Raw genomic sequence first — 18,154 nt, 5'->3', positions numbered from 1 at the left:
GCTCACAGGAGACCGATGTTTATTTACTTTGTTCATGTACAGTAGTCTATGAGCAACAAAATGCTTTTAGAGAAGCAGTCTAAACTTGAAAGTATAATAGTTTTATTATTCCTGAGAGTAATAGCTTCACTTCTTGAATCATTTATAGCCATCTCTTCTTTTCTCTTCCCGCACACTTTTACTGGAAAAGGCAATGTGTTTTTTGTGTTTTATTTTCTTGTGTCTTGGTTGCTTTTAAATTGCATTGGCAACACTTGAGTTTGGAAGACAATAAATGGCTTCTTAGGATGGATGATGTGGTTCTTGACAGTGAAGTTAGTCCAAGGAGCTCTGCCTTGGGTAGTACAAAAATCCTTGTCCATCACTGGATCCTGGGAGAGTGGAGAGCAGTCAGCGTATCGCTGGGAAAGGCTTAAGAAAGAAAAGGTCCAGTCTGGCAACAAGGTCCCATGTTGACAAGCAGTGGCAAGAAAATCATACCATCAGGCCTGAGTATTCCAAGTAAAATTGGCCAGCCCTTTCAATCCAAGGGATGAAGTTGCACAGTGCAGTAGGAGAAAGGCTCATCAGTGCTTGATGAGATGATCAAGCTCTCAGGGGTTTTCCAGCAAGTCAGAAAATACACACCTCTGCAGTCTGGAGACTGGATCCATGCCAGTCAGCAAGTGTGCCTTTCTATTTTTAAGTCACATATTCTATTAGATTAGATTTTAGTCAATTGATCAATACTAACAATCTTAGAATATTCTCAACTTTTGACCTTTTTTTTGTTGGCTAAGCACAGCTTATATGACAAATAGAAAATGGAGGTAAAATCAACCTTGCTGTGCTGAAGCTAAATCTAGCCACTTTGCACAAATAGGATAGCACCAAAGTATTGAAAACCTTACAATAATAAAAAAATCTATTGTGACACTGTTCCTATTTGGACTCAAACAGGCATGTAAGTGGTGGTGCCTGGGTTTCAGATGGCAGATATAGTTGTCTCCTAAAATACCTCAAGTTTCAGCCAGTAGAAGCCACAGTAGTCACTAATGAAATTTGAGATTATTCACAGGCGTAAGAATTTCCAAAGTGCTCAGACTTAGTAGTTAGGTTTTAATGGAGTTCTGCTGAAAAAATTGTGAATGGTGGCACTGGTGGTGTCAGTGGCTGTTGAGGCAAAGCCTATAATGTAATGGTGAAAAGAGGTGGGCTTTCATGAAGGAACTGGAAGCGGCTATTCATGAAACAAGCTTAATTGCCAAATGAGATGTGTCTTTGATTGTAGCTCTGCTGACTGATCACTGATAAATTCCTTTTATGCACAGGAGCCAAAGTGTAGAGATGGGAGTGAATACTTAGACAGCAGAACGGACAACTTCAGTACGGACACGCTGGCACCATCACAGCTCTCTACCTTACTGTGGTCACCTGGCTCCAGTCATGTCCTGTCCCAGAGAAGCGAGTCCACCAATGCAGTCAGTAGTGATGCCTTGAGGCAGAACATTTATGAAAACTTCATGCGGGAGCTGGAGATGAGCAGGATGCACTTGGAGAATACCGAGACCTCATCAGAAACAGAAGACTCCAGTGGCGAGTCCCTCAGCTCCTTGGAGCAGCTGGATTTGTTGTATGAGAAAGAGCAAGGAGTGGTGCGCAAGGCAGGGTGGCTGTTCTTCAAACCCTTGGTGACCCTGCAGAAGGAGAAAAAGCTGGAGCTGATCACACGGCGGAAGTGGAAGCAGTACTGGGTCACACTCAAAGGTAAACCACCATGTTTATCATTCAGCTTGGCAGCAGCAGTTCTTTCCGTCGTGTCTCAGGAACCTTTCATGCATGCTGGCTTCTGTTAGCATGTTTAGGGGGATCAGAAGATCATACCTACCTTTACAAGGTCTACCCACCACTTGAAGTGGAGCATGTGCCTAAGCAGCCCACTGAATTGAGGTGATGCTCAATGCTTTTAATATTGCACATGCAGCCTTGTGTTTCATACCATAGTGGGAGTTGTTTTGTCTGATTTTCCAGTTTGTGCATTCATGCAGAATTGGGGATTTAGAAGATCCTTTTGGATGTTTGAAGGTCAAAGACCAAACTGAACCAAAGCTGGGGAAAATACCAAAGTTACACCTCTGTCTTGGAGGGACTCAAAATATAAGGGTCAGGAGAGGTCACTGGTGCCCAATTCCCTGTCACAGACACACAGTTCCTTAGGCTCTTCTATGAAGTTTATTTTAAAGTAGGGTAGGTTAATTTTAAAAGTTTAATTTATTTCCAGTGCTTTAGGTGGCAGTATAATGAAGAGGTGAACTCCACATGCCAAAACATTTACACAAAAAAGTATGTGGTTCAGGGCAGAGGAGACTGAAGCAGCAGCAGCACAGCAAGGCCTGTGGTGCCCAAGGCGTAGTTGCCATGGACCATTCCTAGGACTTACCGGTCTCCCTCCTTTCCCAGGATGGTCTTTCACCTTCACTGCTCCCTGCAATACCAACCCCTTCTGGCTTTTAGTGTGCCCAGCTTCCCATCTCTCACAGCTACTGCTGCTGTGAAACAGCCTCGTGGGAAGGCAAAAGGGGTGGCTGCAGATGTGATTGTTGTGCTCAGCACTGCTCTCTCCATGTATATTGATGGCTCAGAGTGTGCTGCAAGAAGTGTATTGATGTCAGGAAGCGTGAGAAGGAAAATAACATCTATTGTGGGAAGAGTGAGTTCATAGGCCTTTTTTTTTGGAATTGCATCCAGAGGATTTGCCTTTCAGTAAATATAATGCTAAGTTAATGAGTAGGGAAATGATCAAACTTAATAATTTCCTAGCGTATATGGGACTAGAGGAGAGAAAATAACAACTTTCCCACAGGTTGCCCTTTTCAAAATTCTGCGTGGGTGTAGACCTGAAGAAAAATGAACAGCAAACATCAAGTTCTGGTAATGTTGTCCTTGACAGTGCTGATTTAAAAGAAGCAAACTCACTAGAATGAGGCAATTCTGCCTAATAATTCGGAGACTTGTTATCAAGGAATCAAAATGTAGGCAATCTTAACAGTTTAAATCACTTACCGTGATCATCAGATAGCATGATTCATGCTTAGAAGAAGTGTATACAAAGGGAAAAACAGTATCTGAATTCCACCCTCTTACTGTGTGTATTTGTGTTACTGAGTATGAATATGAGTTTGATCTGCCTCTTCTAAAATTCAGTTAGTTTCTAAACAATCCTATCAAAACTCTAAACTGAAGTACATTATATAGTAGTAGTTCATGTATTTCTGGAATAATGAGGCTTTGGCAAGGAATTAAGGTGCTTCATGTTCATTTTTTTGCTATAAAATTGGCTTATTGGTGACCTTGAACAAGTTACATCGCTTCTTTCTAACTGAATTTCTACAGCTACAGGAGAGGAATAATTCTTTGTAGAAACCTTTATTAACTTCTAACATTATAAGTTAATATATAAGTTAGATACAATGCTTTTTACTTTGATGGTTGATATGGCTGCATTCATGGTGCAGAGTCTCTTCCACTTTGTTAGCTGTTTTAAATATACATTCCTCATTTCCTTGATCTCTTACCTTTATTGTCTTGTGGAGACTTCTGATGCCAAAATAAACTTGCATGTCTGGATATCAAGGCATAGTTCTGTTTTCGTAATATGCTATATCAAGATCAAGGCGCTTGCTTTGGTTCTCCTTATACAAGGTTTTGAATAAATCTGTATTTAATTTGTTCTTGAAGTTTAAATAGCCAAGATATTTTAAAGTGTGACTTTCAATAGCCACGTATGCAAATGGAGAACAGCATGTTTCTTCACAGTCTCTTGAGATGTGTTTAATAATAAATATGTAGAAGGCTTACAACCATCTGGTTACCTGCTAGACTTCAAAGTATGCATGTCCTGAGGCCTCTGCTCTACTTTGAGGGCCACCAAGACCTGAGCTCGAATGGTAATCCTGTACCAACAAGAACTCTCTTTTCCATCTGTCCTGTCTAATTAGCTTATTTTAACGAGGGAAATTGCTTTCCCATTGCCCTCTCCCTTCAGTTCAAGTTTTGATTAAAATGCTTGGACAATAATCAGTCCCCCCTGGGTCCAATAGAGCTTATGAAGCTAGCTGCTTCCAGGGATCACTTCAGTTGACCTGAAGCTATACTTGGGGTGCCATACACTTGAACATACATGCATATCCTTCAAAATGTTTTATTTATGTTCATGGAAACTATCAGGATAACATATGACTTATCTTCAATTATAGCAAGTAGGGGAAATATAGGAGTTTAAAATAGAACTTAATATGCAGTTTCCTGAAATGCAGAAGTGGCTGTACATTCCTGCTGCTGCTGCTGAATACAAGAGGAGACTTGGTTTTGTTGGTTTAGTTTGCCCTGTTATGTTCAAGTGATTACAGAAGGGCTGTGCCTGATATACAGAGTGTAACAAACCATGTCCTTCTTTTCCAGTTGCAGAGATTTCCAAGTGTTTCAGTGTCATAAAGAAGGTTAAGTGAGGGATGGCAAGCGGAAAGGATAGGACCAAATCTATAGGATTTTTTCTTACCCAAGATATTCTGCCAGACACTGTAATAGGAAAAGGTGCACTTATGTAGTATAGAGACATTTCTGTTTGTTGGATTCCTTCATTTGAAAACTTTTTGGTCAACAGATGATTTAATCAGTAACATCTGATATGTGTTTCCCTTTCTTTTGTAACTCTTGTACTTTCATTGACACTGGAGAATGTGATGAAATCCCTCTGATGGATCTCGCTTTTCGTACACTTTGGATTTGGATTGTATGAAGACCAGTGTATTCCACCTCATAACTTTTCACAGCAAATGTGTCCCATGCACTGTAGTAGGCTCAGCTTTCCCCCTTATCAGACAGAAGAATCAAAACTCCCCTTGATTTTGGTTCTGATTTCTGATTTTACCTTAGAGGAAGCTCCTCTCAAATTTACATGACTTTGGATGATGTGTCTGGGATTTTTAATGCAGTATTAAGTCTAAATGTTAAAAAATTACTAAAATAAAGGTTGAACTCTGCTTTTACCTAACTAGTTTAAGAGCACCCACCAAGGAAACATTTCTGTTTTTCAGGTTTAGCTGTGTTCCCTTGATACATATTTCCTAGGCATATTTGCATGTGCAGAAACACAAACAGTGTGTCACATAGAGAAAAAACAGCAGCCCTAAAGTCAGCGAGTCAACCCAAAATCTCAGTTTTGGTGCTGCCCTGTGTTGTGTTGCCTCTTTGATTTAAAGGAAAAACAACAAAAATGGGTCTGGAGAGATGACAATGCTGTAGCCCTGGCAAACTCAGTATTGTATTGGTTGAATTTCAAGCCGTCTACTGGATATGTATAGGGCTTGCAGCAGTAACATATTCGTGGATTACTAGTGATCATTTAATCTGACTTGCTATGTAATGCAGCCATAGGTCTTCTCTAAATTCATTCCTGAATTTGAGCATATCTTTTGGAAAAGGCTTGCCTTGCTGGAGAATCTACCATTAGCCTCAGATTTTTCAAACTGCTTAGGTTATCCTCCATTTTCAAAATGTTTTTGTAGTACCTATCTGGTCTTCTTCCAGGTTAAACATTCAGGTGTAGTATTGAATTTATCTTCTAAATTTAAAAAAGCACCAACCCCTCTGCTGTTAAACTGCTGTTTCATTTCACAAGGGTGAAGTGAGGGTTACTTGTTTTCTCTGGATCTGCAGAGAAATCAGTTTAGCTAAGAAATTCTTGAGAAATCTAGTTTATAACTAGGTTATTTTCATAGAATCATAGAATGGTTTGATTTGGAAGGGATTTTAGAGATAATTTAATTCCAAACTCCCTACCATGGGCAGGGACACCTTCCACTGGACCAACAGTGCTCAAAACCCCATCCAACCTGACCTTGAACACTTGCAGGGATGGAGCATCTCTGGGCATCCTGTTCCAATACCTCACCAACCCACATAATTTCTTCCTAATATCAAAACTAAACCTACCTTCTTTCAGTGTAAAAAAACATAGCTACATTGGTCAGGAATTGACCCAGACCTCTGGCAGGCAAGAATTCTGCCACTGAACCACCAACACTCGTGTATTGTATTTGTATTTTAGTAATAATAATAGTAATTGTATTTTATAATAATAATAATACAATAATTCTAATTGTATTTTAGAAGTGGAGTTCAGTCTGTGACTCCTTGAACAGACAAATTGGTGCATCTCAGAGGACAGTGGATTATAACATGAGGCAGTAAGGAAAGACTGATGAGAATAAAGACAACGGGCCCTTCTTTAGCCAACTTCACTGCCAAAGGCAACATGGCACTGTAGTCATACTGCTGTGGGCAGGGATCAGGTCTCTTCTGCTGTCCTCCAGAAGTAATTGTTACTTGGGGATTGTCATCATCAAGGATGAAGTTTATTTTCTGAATGCAAGTTTCATACCTTAGATACTACATTATTTACAAGACTGAACATGCTCAAACTCAGCCCCTTTAAACTGTTTTAAGTTATTCAGAATTGTCTTAGTCTCCAATTTGCAGTTTAAATTTGAGAAGTTTATTCACTAAGCGTGTTGTATGAAGACAAAAGATTCTGCAAATCACTTAAACAAATACAAAAATTTCTTAAATGGCTGTTTTGAGAGAGTTGGTTCAATTTAATAAACAAATACAAAAGCCAGTTTAACTAAGCAGAAGTTAATCTCTTCTACATGCCTTTACTTTTTAATAGGCTGAGCTTAATGATAGAATAACAGAATATTTCCTTTCTCTGAAGGGTGTCTTAATTCACAAAAACATTAATATAACAGAGCTCAAATGGGAGATCCAGAACTTACTTTCTCCTTATGTTTTTTTGTCCCTCTGAACTACAAAGGTTGTACTCTACTGTTTTATGAGACCTATGGAAGGAACTCGATGGAGCAGAGCAGTTTGCCTCGGTACGCCCTGTTTGCAGAAGACAGTATAGTTCAGTCTGTTCCAGAAGATCCCAAGAAAGAAAATGTGTTCTGTCTCAGCAATTCTTTTGGCGATGTCTACCTGTTTCAGGTAACAGGATGCATGCATAACTTTGTAGTTGTTTCTCTTTTAGGATGTGTTTTTGAGTCTGCACATGCGTGTATATGATTGCATATGCACACGCACACACACATTATGCTTCTGCCTTTGACTTATAAATAATAGCATAATTACACTATTGTGCTATACTGTTATAATATTAAGTGTATGTTTTGATTTCAGGTATGTGATATTACACCAATTGGCTCAGTCAATAATGGTTCAAAAACAAAAGAAACAATGATCACAAATCTGCAAGACGCTTTTGGTACCTGGTTGATCACAAGATTCTAGAAAATCACCTTTATTATAAATTTTTTTCACATCTATTAGCATTCCACCCTTACAGAATGGTGTGCTCAACCCCAAATCTGCTGGCCACAAAGAGAGTTTGCTTGAGCAAGATGCTCAAGAAAGAAGGCTAAAAATAATCTAAATATCTTGACTGCTTAAGTGCACCACTGGAAATGTTAATAAAGAACATTATTATGTGGAACTGCCTCCATAGAAACATGTTGATTCACAGGCACACTTGTACATATCTCCAGAGACGCTTTGTGCAGATTGCATTCTCTTTACCTGGATGTCCTCTCTCCACTAACTTGACATTTTTTAAGTAAGCATACCTCACTTCAGACCTTACATATAAAATCTTCTTTGTTGTGTGCTACTTGCAGAAGTGGAGGTTTATCTTTGAAATCTGGTAGGTTTTACTTTAATTATTTGGAGGGATGAAAGATACAAGTCATATGTTTCCCACAGCTTATACAGCTCTGTTGCGCTTCTGGGGTGTACAGAGTGTGCAGGTCTAAGAAGCAGAAGCTGAAGTTTGGAGACAAGTTATGATGGAGTGCAGGAAAGCTTACGCTTCCTTTATTTACACAGTTCTAAAGAAAGCCTTATTTCACTCAGTTAAGATAAAGTGTCTAAGATAATGAGAACCGATCAAGCACTCCATATTCTAGAGCTGTTGATTTTTTTTTCTTTTATGTTCTCATAATGCTGCACCATTGATTGGTTTCACAGGCAACAAGCCAGACAGATCTGGAAAACTGGGTTACTGCTATACATTCAGCCTGTGCTTCCCTTTTTGCGAAGAAGCTTGGGAAAGAGGACACTGTTAGGCTGCTGAAAAATCAAACCAAGAGTCTCTTCCAGAAGATTGACATGGATGGCAAAATGAAAAAGATGGCAGAGTTGCAGCTCTCAATTGTTAGTGATCCAAAAAACAGAAAGGCCATAGAGAATCAGGTACTGGAAATAATATTTTTATAGGAGCATAATTATCATTACTTTTTGCTTTGGGATCTGTTTCTGCTTTCTAGGCCTGAGAGTAATTGTCTTGGGGATAGCTGGCATGGTAGTTGTAATTATTGCCAGGTTTCTACAGCAATCCAGAACAGTGTGGGAGGTAGGCTTCTCAAAGACCAATCTGTTTTATTACCACAAAGCTATTTCTTTTCTTTTCTGCAAAAATGAAAATGTAGTTTATGTTCACTGCTTTATGATATACTTAACTGTTAGTAATATATAGCTGTTACATTGCATACCAAAGAATGTACAGTATGTTCTGTGAATAATCTAATTTATTACTGAATTGCAGAAGAGATTGAAGTATACGTACTTAGCAATATTATTCTGCACCTTAAGACAAGACATGAAGAGTACTTAGTCCTTCCTCCAACTTTATTTGGATAGTGGCAGACAAAACCACGTGCTTCCAGTTGAAATTTAGCCATGACTGATGATCAGTCTGTACAGTGATGAACAAACATGAAGCCTTACTCTGCTCTCACTGCTAGCATGTGAACCAGGAATCTCTTCACTGATACCCTATGGAAGTATATCTTGTGGTGATGTCTTGCCCATGTCCCCAGTTTTGCAGGTAGCAACTGGCAAAAGATGTTTAATTAAACACGCTTAGCATTCAGGCAAAGACCTCACTACGCAGGGCCTCTTGTGCACTGAACGTGTCTTAGTAGTTTAGCCTAAAGAAGTCTGTGAATGAGCTTGCTGTATCCTTTATTTTATTAGGCCATTAACAGAAGACATCTGATAATTTGAACTTATTGACTGGTCTTTGAGAGCCCATCCTTACCTGCCTTTCCAGTCAGAGTAACTCTTCCTCTGTCAGTACTTTAGGCTGTACATTGTGACCCCTTAAGTAGCAACCAAAGTTTATTTCCTTTGAACCAATAGAGCATAATATTTTTCTTTGGTTAGTGAAACACTTGTAGTTTCAGAATTTGATGCTTATAATATTTAAAATTCTTACTGTACTAGTTTAAACTTGATGAAGAGCAAACTGACTGGTACGGATTTCACTGTCAAGCTCTTTTGGCACACTTCAGTCTGAAGCTATATGACCAGAGTTCAGATAATATGCAGGGATGTGTGTAGGGATGGTGCAGATGTTCATAAGCCCTTTGAGTGCTCAGACATTCATGATTTATTTTCATTCACTTTATTTCATAGTCCAGAGCCATGTGAGGTGAATGGAGAAGGAAATAGTTAAGCATTCTTTTGTTGGAGCAGGTTTTCAGACCTAGAAGAATATACAGATTTCTACAGATTACATGTTACAGCTTGTAACATGTAATGCACTGAGGAAAAATCCTGATGTATATTAACTTAATTTATCCCTTCCCCCATCATGCTACTAGTTGATTTGGAATCAGATGAAGAGTATTAATGATCTGTCTTAATATCTGCTAATTAGATGTTCTGTCCTTGAACAACTGCTGTTGTTTTCCAGCTTTGGAGGAAGTTGGCTTCATTCTGTAGAACTGAAATCCATCACTGGGCCTGCAGAATATTTATATCTGTTAATCTTCTGTCTGTGCCTGTCTCAGAATATTGAATGGGGACAAACCACTGACACAAAGAATGAAATAGATCATTGCAAACACCCACTAGTTAGCAAAGAATAAATTTATGAGATTTTTCTCTGTTCTTGATCTCTTTAAAATCTCTCCTTACGATTGTTGAAGTTTTGTTGGCAAAGTTGCTTCAGAGAGAAATCAAGAGATAATTGCGTTTCCTAATCTTCTGATTTGTTGTCTCAGAGATTGGCTTTTGCAAAGAAAAAATAAAATCTTGATTTAATTAGTAACCTAGAATTCTTAGTATACTTAGTAAGCTAATGATATTGAGAAAACATTACTCCTAAGGGAACAGTTTGCATATACGGAACTCAGTTATTTAGTAACTGTGGTTGTTTAGTTGTCTTTTGCCCATTTTGATTAAGAAGGTGAATATAAATTCTGGCTTAGATTTTGTGTCAATTTGGTGATGTTTTCAGTTGTGGCAGTTATGATTCCTCCATTCTGAAGTACATAGTGTTGTGAATACTGCAGTTTATAAGCATTCTGTACTGGAAATTTTTACTAGGGATTTATTTTGGGAAGTCAGTGGAAATAGTGTGATTGACTTCAGGAGGATCGTGGTGGTTTTTAATGCAGAAAGATGAGACATAGTCTTAATTTATTTCCACTGGGAGATTATCTTGGAAATTCTGATTTCTATAGCCTTTCTCCTTTTCCTTCCTCTTCCTCAGAAAAGCAACCACCCAACCTCAGTTGGGTATTTTCTTTCACATCTGTATAGATTTAAAACCAGTACTTCTCTGCTGAAGACTTAAAAATTTAATAAAAATAGGGCTTCACAAGCAAGAAAAGACTTTTCTTTTTTCACAGTTACCATCATCTGAAAGGCAGTTTTACTAAGGAAACCTAGACTTCTAAAGTTGCTACAGGTAGATATACTTACACGATTCTTTTTGGTGTTAAGCACATGGAATGGAGAAGCTCATCTTGTAAATCTAGTGAATTTGAAGGATATCAATTGATAAAGCCAGTGCTAAGCAGAAGTGCAAACAAAAAAACTACCGGGAAAATGTTGTTTTTCTGTGGAAATCATTGTTTTAGAGACTTGATGCTATCAAACAGGTTGGGAAATGTCTCCAACCTTGTGGCTTACGTGAGGGATTCTCTCTATCAGGTTTTACTGGTCCAATAATAATAATAGACTTACTTTAAGAGAAAATGGCAGCCCTTCCCATGGCCATGGGTGACATTGGTCAGTTTAGAAGAGATCGGGGATTCAAGCATCCGCAACAGCAATGTGTGTACAGCAGCCACTGCACTGGCAGTGTGGCTGGAAATCTCAAATCTGCACATACTACCTACAGCCACGTACATTTTTATTGGTATGTGAAATAAATACGTTGTGGGTGGTGGTATTCCCCCAGTGTGTAACTTCTCCCCTAAACCTAAGAGAATTAGGACAAAAGGTAACAAGTTTGAAAATCCCCTGGTGCCGAGATGAATTTCAAAGCCTGTCTTTAAAAAAAATTTAGTTTTCCTAGGTGTTTAACCTGACAGAGAGACCACAGTGTTTGCTCTGAAATATGGAGTTCTGTAAAACTTGTAGGGAAGTTAGTGAAAGGGATTATTAGCATTTATTCAGAACTCTTTTAACAAAATATTGCACGTTAAGTCAAAAGTGGAACTGCCTCTACCTGTAGAATACGTTTTAGTGGGATGGAAAATCTCACAATGAGGGTACTGTAGCCCTGGGTATATTTCTTTATGTACTTGGTAGATAAATCTTTCCTGTTATCTCACTTTAGAACAATAGTATGAATAATAGTTGCTTGAAAGCATCTGGAGTTTTCAGATTTTAATATGTTGGTATAATCATGATTTCCAGGCTATTCAGGTGTTTCTGAAGTGATTCATATTTTCTGTGCACATGATACTTAACTTACTGATCAGGTGGGTTTTGAACATAGGTATTTACTTGCAGGCACTGAGATGATGAGGTATAAATGAGAAGAACAGGCACATGCTTGGAGACATTTTTTCCAGAAGTTTTCATATGTGTCCTCCACCTAAAAGTAGTTACCATAAGAAAAAAATAAGGGGATCTGTAAGATGGTGGTCTCTTTATTATGGGTAGTCATTAAATCCACTAGTACCTTTCTTCCCTTCCCTATAGTGGTCTTTAGCTTTTTTCAAAGAGCATAACTTCATTACCTTTTTTTTCTTTTCCAATTTACTTGACTCTTCCTTGTTTCTCTCACATTTGAAGGAAGATGATTGGAATGTGTCTGGGAATTTATTCTTCAGGCTCCACAAAGCCCAAATTTCGTGTCTTAACTTTCTATATAGCATCTGATGAAATATTGTCTGACATTGAGATGAAAATTCACAATAACAACACTCAAAGAGAATCTTTTCAGGAAACTAACACATGCCAGTATTGCCACATACAAATTCAATTTGAATTACAGTACACAGTAACTTTTTTTTTCTTCTATATCCTCTTAAACTAAAAAAAAAAATTGTCTACACTTGTTGAAACAGATCTTCAGTTTGTGTGGTCTCTGAACTGGCTAAAAGCAGAGCTCTACTTTCTGAGAGATTCAGTACAATTTCTTTTCAGGTATCACTCTTCAGTAAGGATACCTTATTAGCAATGGTATTTTGCTACATTATTAGCAAAATACTTCTCTTTACCAGTAGTAGACTGGGAATGAAATGAGTAGGCAGTCAGAAAGTTAGGGATGTTCATCTCCAGTCTCCCTGCACTGTAATTACTGTTTTACAGATGAGTGAAATTCCATCTTTGTTTTGCAAAGATTTGGCATAAAATAATGAAAAATTATTAAACTATTACTGAACTTGGAGTTGGATAGCATTATCTCATATGATGAAGCTGGTGGGGGAGAATGTGCAGAAAGGGCTGGAGGTCTGGACTTTGGGGATGGGCAGCTGGGTAATAAAGTTCAGTGGCTTTCTTACTTACATCCCTAGCTATAGACATATATGTGGTACCACCAATTTCAATCAGATTATCTACAAGAATGTAGATGTGCATGTTCTTTTGTGCTATCAGTGGTATTGGAATAAGATTTCCTCTGTCTGTTTTGGTTAGAAATTATGAAAATTCTGTCCTTCCAAAACAGCCAAAACCATGGCATTTATTGGAAAAAATGTCTTGTTATTTCAGGAAGATATTATAACTTTTTTTTAAGTCACCAGGTAGAATGAAGAATAAAGTATTTCTACTTGTACGTCAGTGTTGCTGTACTCTATTACATTGCCATTTTTATTTCTTTGAGCTGAAAGTTATGACAGTATCTCAGTGGCATTTTTAAAGTAATGGGATTTCTGGGAGAATGATGTCTTTGCTTCTTTGAGTTCTCTTTAGGAACTAATGACAATAAAAATCTGTTCCTTGTCCCCAGAAACCAAGTAACTCATTTTTCCAGATGGGTACAGTATGAATTGTGTCTGAGAACCAGGGACTGGAATGCAAAGAGTTTAGTGTTGTTTGTAATGTGGTTGAAAAGCTGTGCGTATAAAACAGCAGTAGTTTCTTTTCAATCCATTGAGTTCCCTACATCAGCATGCACAGACACTTTCCATCTGGAAATAAGATGTTGTATAGGGAAAAATTTTGAAATTTTATTGCTATAGATAGTGAATTGTGTCAGCAAGGCAGTTGTGTTTCTGCATGGTATAAGAACTTTTACTAAATAAAATCAGTTTTGAAGCACTTAGCTTCATTTAAGCACTGAGAGAAGGATCTTTTCTCTGTGCATCTCCTCTTTTGTGCTGCTTTAAATAGGTGCCAAGTGAAAAACCAGTGTATTGTTATCAGATCAGCTGTCCAGGAAGTTTCTTCCATTCCTCCTCTAGGTCCTTGAAGTATTGCTACATTGAGTTGATATAGTGTCATTTCTGGCACTGCTTTACATCATTTGCATACTGGTTTGGGTTTTATCACATTGAGCTCTTTTTCTTTGTAGAGAACATGTTTGAAAATGAGACAGTTCTTCCTCAGCCCCCCCAAAAGATACTGTTTGCACTGTAGTGTACGAACAACAAGGAGCCAGGGACTGTCCCTGCCTTCACAGTGCCTGCCCTGTTGGCACTGCCTTCACTGGAACATTGAGATCCTCCGCTTTGCAGTCTGCAAGCCCTAAAAATGTTCCAGCTGAGGTGGTGGTGCCACTGTAAATGTCAGCTGCAGAGACAACTGTATAGCACATAGGAACTATGGATACTGTCACCTCTGGAAACCACTGGTCTTTCCCAAGCTCTCATTTTAAAGTTTACCTTTAGAAAACCTAGCAGGATTATTGAATTGCGAGAGTCCTGTTTTCAGGCAACTTCCTTTAGCTCCTCTGTTTCATGGTTTAAAATATAATTAATTTTTTCTCAGTGTCTGAATAGATTTTTCATTAACCTGGAGGAGAATTGACTATTTCTGTTCTGAAAATGATCACTGCTGCTGAAGTACTGCCAAAAATACCATGCTGATGTTCCTTTGTGTGTTAACTCTTAATAACTCATTCCTGTACTAAATCTTTTATGCAAAAGCCCACCCCCTCACATAATTAATGTCTTGTCCCTGCACCAGACTTCCTTGCTTAAGTTCTCCTGGTGTCCCAGGCTAAATAATTCTCAAGGCTTCCCACATTTTACTCCTGTCTACCACAGCTTCCTTTTTCTGTCTGCCTTACAGGATCCTATTAAGTTCAATACATTTATTTGGATGGCCTTTCCATGCCTTACTTCCAAGCTTTTTCATGCTGCCACTAAACCCATGAACCCTTGCTTAACATTTGCCTGGATTGAGAATGACCTCCTCCCTTTCCTCTTGAAAAAACCTTTAACGCTTTCACATTTCATGTGTGCTTTCTTGTTTTGGTGTACCTTATGTTGGGCCATATCTCTTGTCTCTTTGCAGAATCACTTCATGCTGCTGTTAGCCTTTGTCACCCATTCCTGCTCCCACAGCTGTCTGCTGTATCCGCGTTTTCCCTTTTGCTTTTGAGTAGATTTCAAAAGGGCCGTTTTTTCTATGCATGATGAAGTTAAGTCCTTCAGCCATCTTTTGGGCAGTCCTCCCACGTGGGGCAGAGATTTGCCTCACACAATAGCAGAATAAGACTTGCAACAGCTAGTCTGCAGGCTGTAAATTAACTTCATGGACCAGGTCATACTGTGCTTTGAAGTTGTTGCTTTTTTATTTGTGTGCTTCCCCCATTTAGTCTTCAAGAATATAAATCTTTAGGAAGAATTATCATAGTTTAAAAGGTTTAGACAAATAGCAGCTGGTATTGGTTCATGGTCTCCAATTGGTTCCAGACATCCCTGGTTTTGATAAGGCTACAAGACAATCTCAGAAATTCCTTGCCTACAGCTTTTACTAATGCCATTAAATGTAATATTGTGATTACTGATGCTTTTGGAGCTGATTAACTAGTATCCTGCGTGGCTGATAAATACTGTAATTTAATTATTTCTTCAGCATGCCCGAGTGTTGTACCCTACTCCTCCTTCTTTGATTATCTTTATTTTGAAATATAACTTAGAACAAGTCTTTAATGGGGATTTTGAAGAAGGCCTAAGAAACACAAGTATGCCTGTTTAGACTGTGCTCCATGGGGACAGGATGCTCCACTCTAGCAGTGCCCAGAACAAGCCTTGCTCTGTTCCTGAGGTATTAAAAGTCAACTTGGCACTGTACCCACAGCGGTTTCATCTCAAAGGGAAGGGCATCACCTGAGCTTGTTGCTTTTGGCTTTGTGAAAAGCTGACAACCATGTTTTATTCTAGCTGGGTGTTGACACAGAGAAAGAGCTCGTCTCGGATTCTCCTTTTGGAGTCGTCACATGCGTAAAGTACTGGAAGGCAGAAAAATGCTCTGTGAGGAGTGTCTGAGAGCACAAAGAAAGCAAAAAAAAGGCAATGACCAAATAAACCTAAGGAAAAAAAAAAGATTATTCTTTCTGAAGTGCAGAGGATGCATGTTTCAAATGTCTCTGCTGAGACTAGATGAGGCATCTTTGTTATGAATATGTCTCTGTCCTTTCTCACTGGACTTCGAAGAATTGCTCTCATTATAAGCTTTTGTAAATTCCTTCTTTTGCTTTTAAGAGTAATTCTTTGAAAGATTTTTTAAGTGTATTACAAATTTGCATTTGTAGCTGAACAAAATGGAATATTGTCTTCCCTTTCTTCACCCACCTGCCAAATAAGAACATCTCTTACTTCCAAAAGTATAGCCACAGCTGATGCCACACTTTGTGAGCACATGCTCCTAGCTGGACTAGGAAGGGTCTCTATCAGTTGTAGCACAAACTTTAGCACTGTTTTGTTAACAGGGTCTTTTTCACCCTTTCATTGCTTACTTCCGCATTGTTTAAAGTAAAGAGAGAAGATACTTGTTTAATTTTTGTGGTATTTGGCAGCATTATAAGGAACCTGAACTGATTTTGCTTCTAGATGAGCCTACAGGTCATAGTTCACATGAGATTTTTATATTTGTTGGTTTGTTTCCTGAGTCACAAAGGGGCTTGTCCCAGCCTTGGCTAGTCTCTGTGTAAGGTGATAATGTCCTGTGCGTGCAGAGACAGGGTGTGCTAGCAAAAGATATGAAACCAATGCTCATTAGAGGAAATGTGATGAACTTTCTCCACAGCCCTAAACCACCTGTTGAACAGCAAACATGCAGTGATTGGAGCTGACACTGGAAGAACAGCATTGTCAGGGATTTTAACAGTCTTCAGTACATAAACTTGGCATATGATAACCTAATGGACGTGGCTTTTCTGCCTTGAGTCAATGTGCTTGCTGCCTTTTATTTTTAGGTACTATTTATAGGTATTAATGTATGTTGTACATTAATTGTACGGTCTGCAGGTCAGATTGTAGCTGCAACTACCAGTCTGTCATTTGGGGAAATGAACAGCAAAGTTTGACTTTGATGCAGTGCGTAAGAATATGTGTTCGTTTAAATGAGTGTATATTTACACAAATACTTAAAATCTGTCATCTAAACCTTGGTTCAGAACTTTGTCTGGTAAATATTTGAGTCTTCACTTTCTTAATTTTACATTGAAACTGAAATAAGTTGTTACATCTGCATGTACCTGTGTTAGATATGTTTAAAAATTGCATATATGCATTCCTGCTTTTGATCCAGTGGTCTGTATTGAGTCTATATAGCTGGTTTTTGCAGTTTGCCTGAGTGTGTGTCTTACCCTATTACTAACAACAAGAACCATGAGTATTGTCTCCTGTTTAAAAGTTAGGGAAGCCTTGGATAGTAGTAAAGAATGAGCAGGACCTACCACTGTAGTTACTTGGCTTTGCATAGTGCATTAGCATAGCTATACTACTTTGCTTTCAGCCAGCCAGCTAGACAATCAAAGCTAAAACAACCAAGACTGATTTCCAAAAAGGAGAGAGAAGAGTGGGAAAAAAAAAAGAAGAAAGAAAGAAAAAAAGCCTTCCTGAAGCACAAGGTTGTGTTTTTATGTAACTGTTTTTGTGGCTATCAAACTACCTAAAGTTCATGGTATGTTCATCTTGTCAGTATGCATTTAAGACCACCAGCTTCGTTTTGTTTCAAGTCATCTTTTGGGTTGATGTAACACAATATGACTGGATGTGTTTTGGCAGGGAATAACTAATCTAATCCTTATACTACCAGATGAAAGTAATTTACTATGGGTTTGGGGAAGAGCTCAAATTTTCAGTGCAGGCCACAAAGATATTTTTCCCCTTTTAATTGTCCCTTCTTACATCTAAACAGATCCAGCAATGGGAACAAAACCTGGAAAAATTTAACATGGACCTTTTCCGAATGCGTTGTTACCTAGCCAGTTTGCAAGGTGGGGAGCTCCCAAACCCAAAGAGCCTTTTGGCTGCTGCCAGTCGTCCTTCAAAATTGGCACTGGGGAGGCTCGGCATTTTCTCTGTCTCATCCTTCCATGCACTGGTAAGTCTGAATGCACTTTTCATGGGTATGTTACACCCATGAAAAGCCATCATTAATATTGTGCTCAGATGTGGAATTGTGCTGCGATAATACATGGCTGCACCCACATGTGTTGCTCAGACAGCCCCGTTTCTTTCTCATCCTATCTACCCTTTCCTTGACTGCAAATCAACTTTCCTCTGCAGGATATGGCCATGATGGTTGTTTTGGCCCCTGGGAAGTTCAGAATTGGGAGTCCCTCCTAAAAAGGAAGTATTCTTGGAATAGGCTAAAACTAGAGACAATTCAAATTATAAGTCCCTTTTTTAAGAACTGTAGGCTG

The 18,154-nt window shown here is 38.7% G+C and overlaps 1 protein-coding gene across 9 annotated transcripts in view; it reads left to right on the top strand.

Moving 5' to 3' along the window:
• The window catches only part of TIAM2 (T cell lymphoma invasion and metastasis 2), a 188,006-nt gene that overhangs the window by 103,671 nt on the left and 66,181 nt on the right, over positions 1 to 18,154 (top strand). For all 9 annotated transcript variants that reach the window (XM_027631056.1, XM_027631065.1, XM_027631097.1 and 6 more), the window contains 4 exons: positions 1,311 to 1,746; positions 6,854 to 7,026; positions 8,062 to 8,286; positions 17,647 to 17,832. In XM_027631056.1, coding sequence (XP_027486857.1) covers positions 1,311 to 1,746; positions 6,854 to 7,026; positions 8,062 to 8,286; positions 17,647 to 17,832 — 1,020 coding nt within the window. The remainder of the gene's footprint in view (positions 1 to 1,310; positions 1,747 to 6,853; positions 7,027 to 8,061; positions 8,287 to 17,646; positions 17,833 to 18,154) is intronic.

Source organism: Corapipo altera, unplaced genomic scaffold (assembly GCF_003945725.1).
Source record: "Corapipo altera isolate COAL_440 unplaced genomic scaffold, ASM394572v1 2b, whole genome shotgun sequence".
NCBI classification, from domain to species: Eukaryota; Metazoa; Chordata; class Aves; order Passeriformes; family Pipridae; genus Corapipo; species Corapipo altera.
This window is presented reverse-complemented; position numbering and strand designations above follow the sequence as displayed.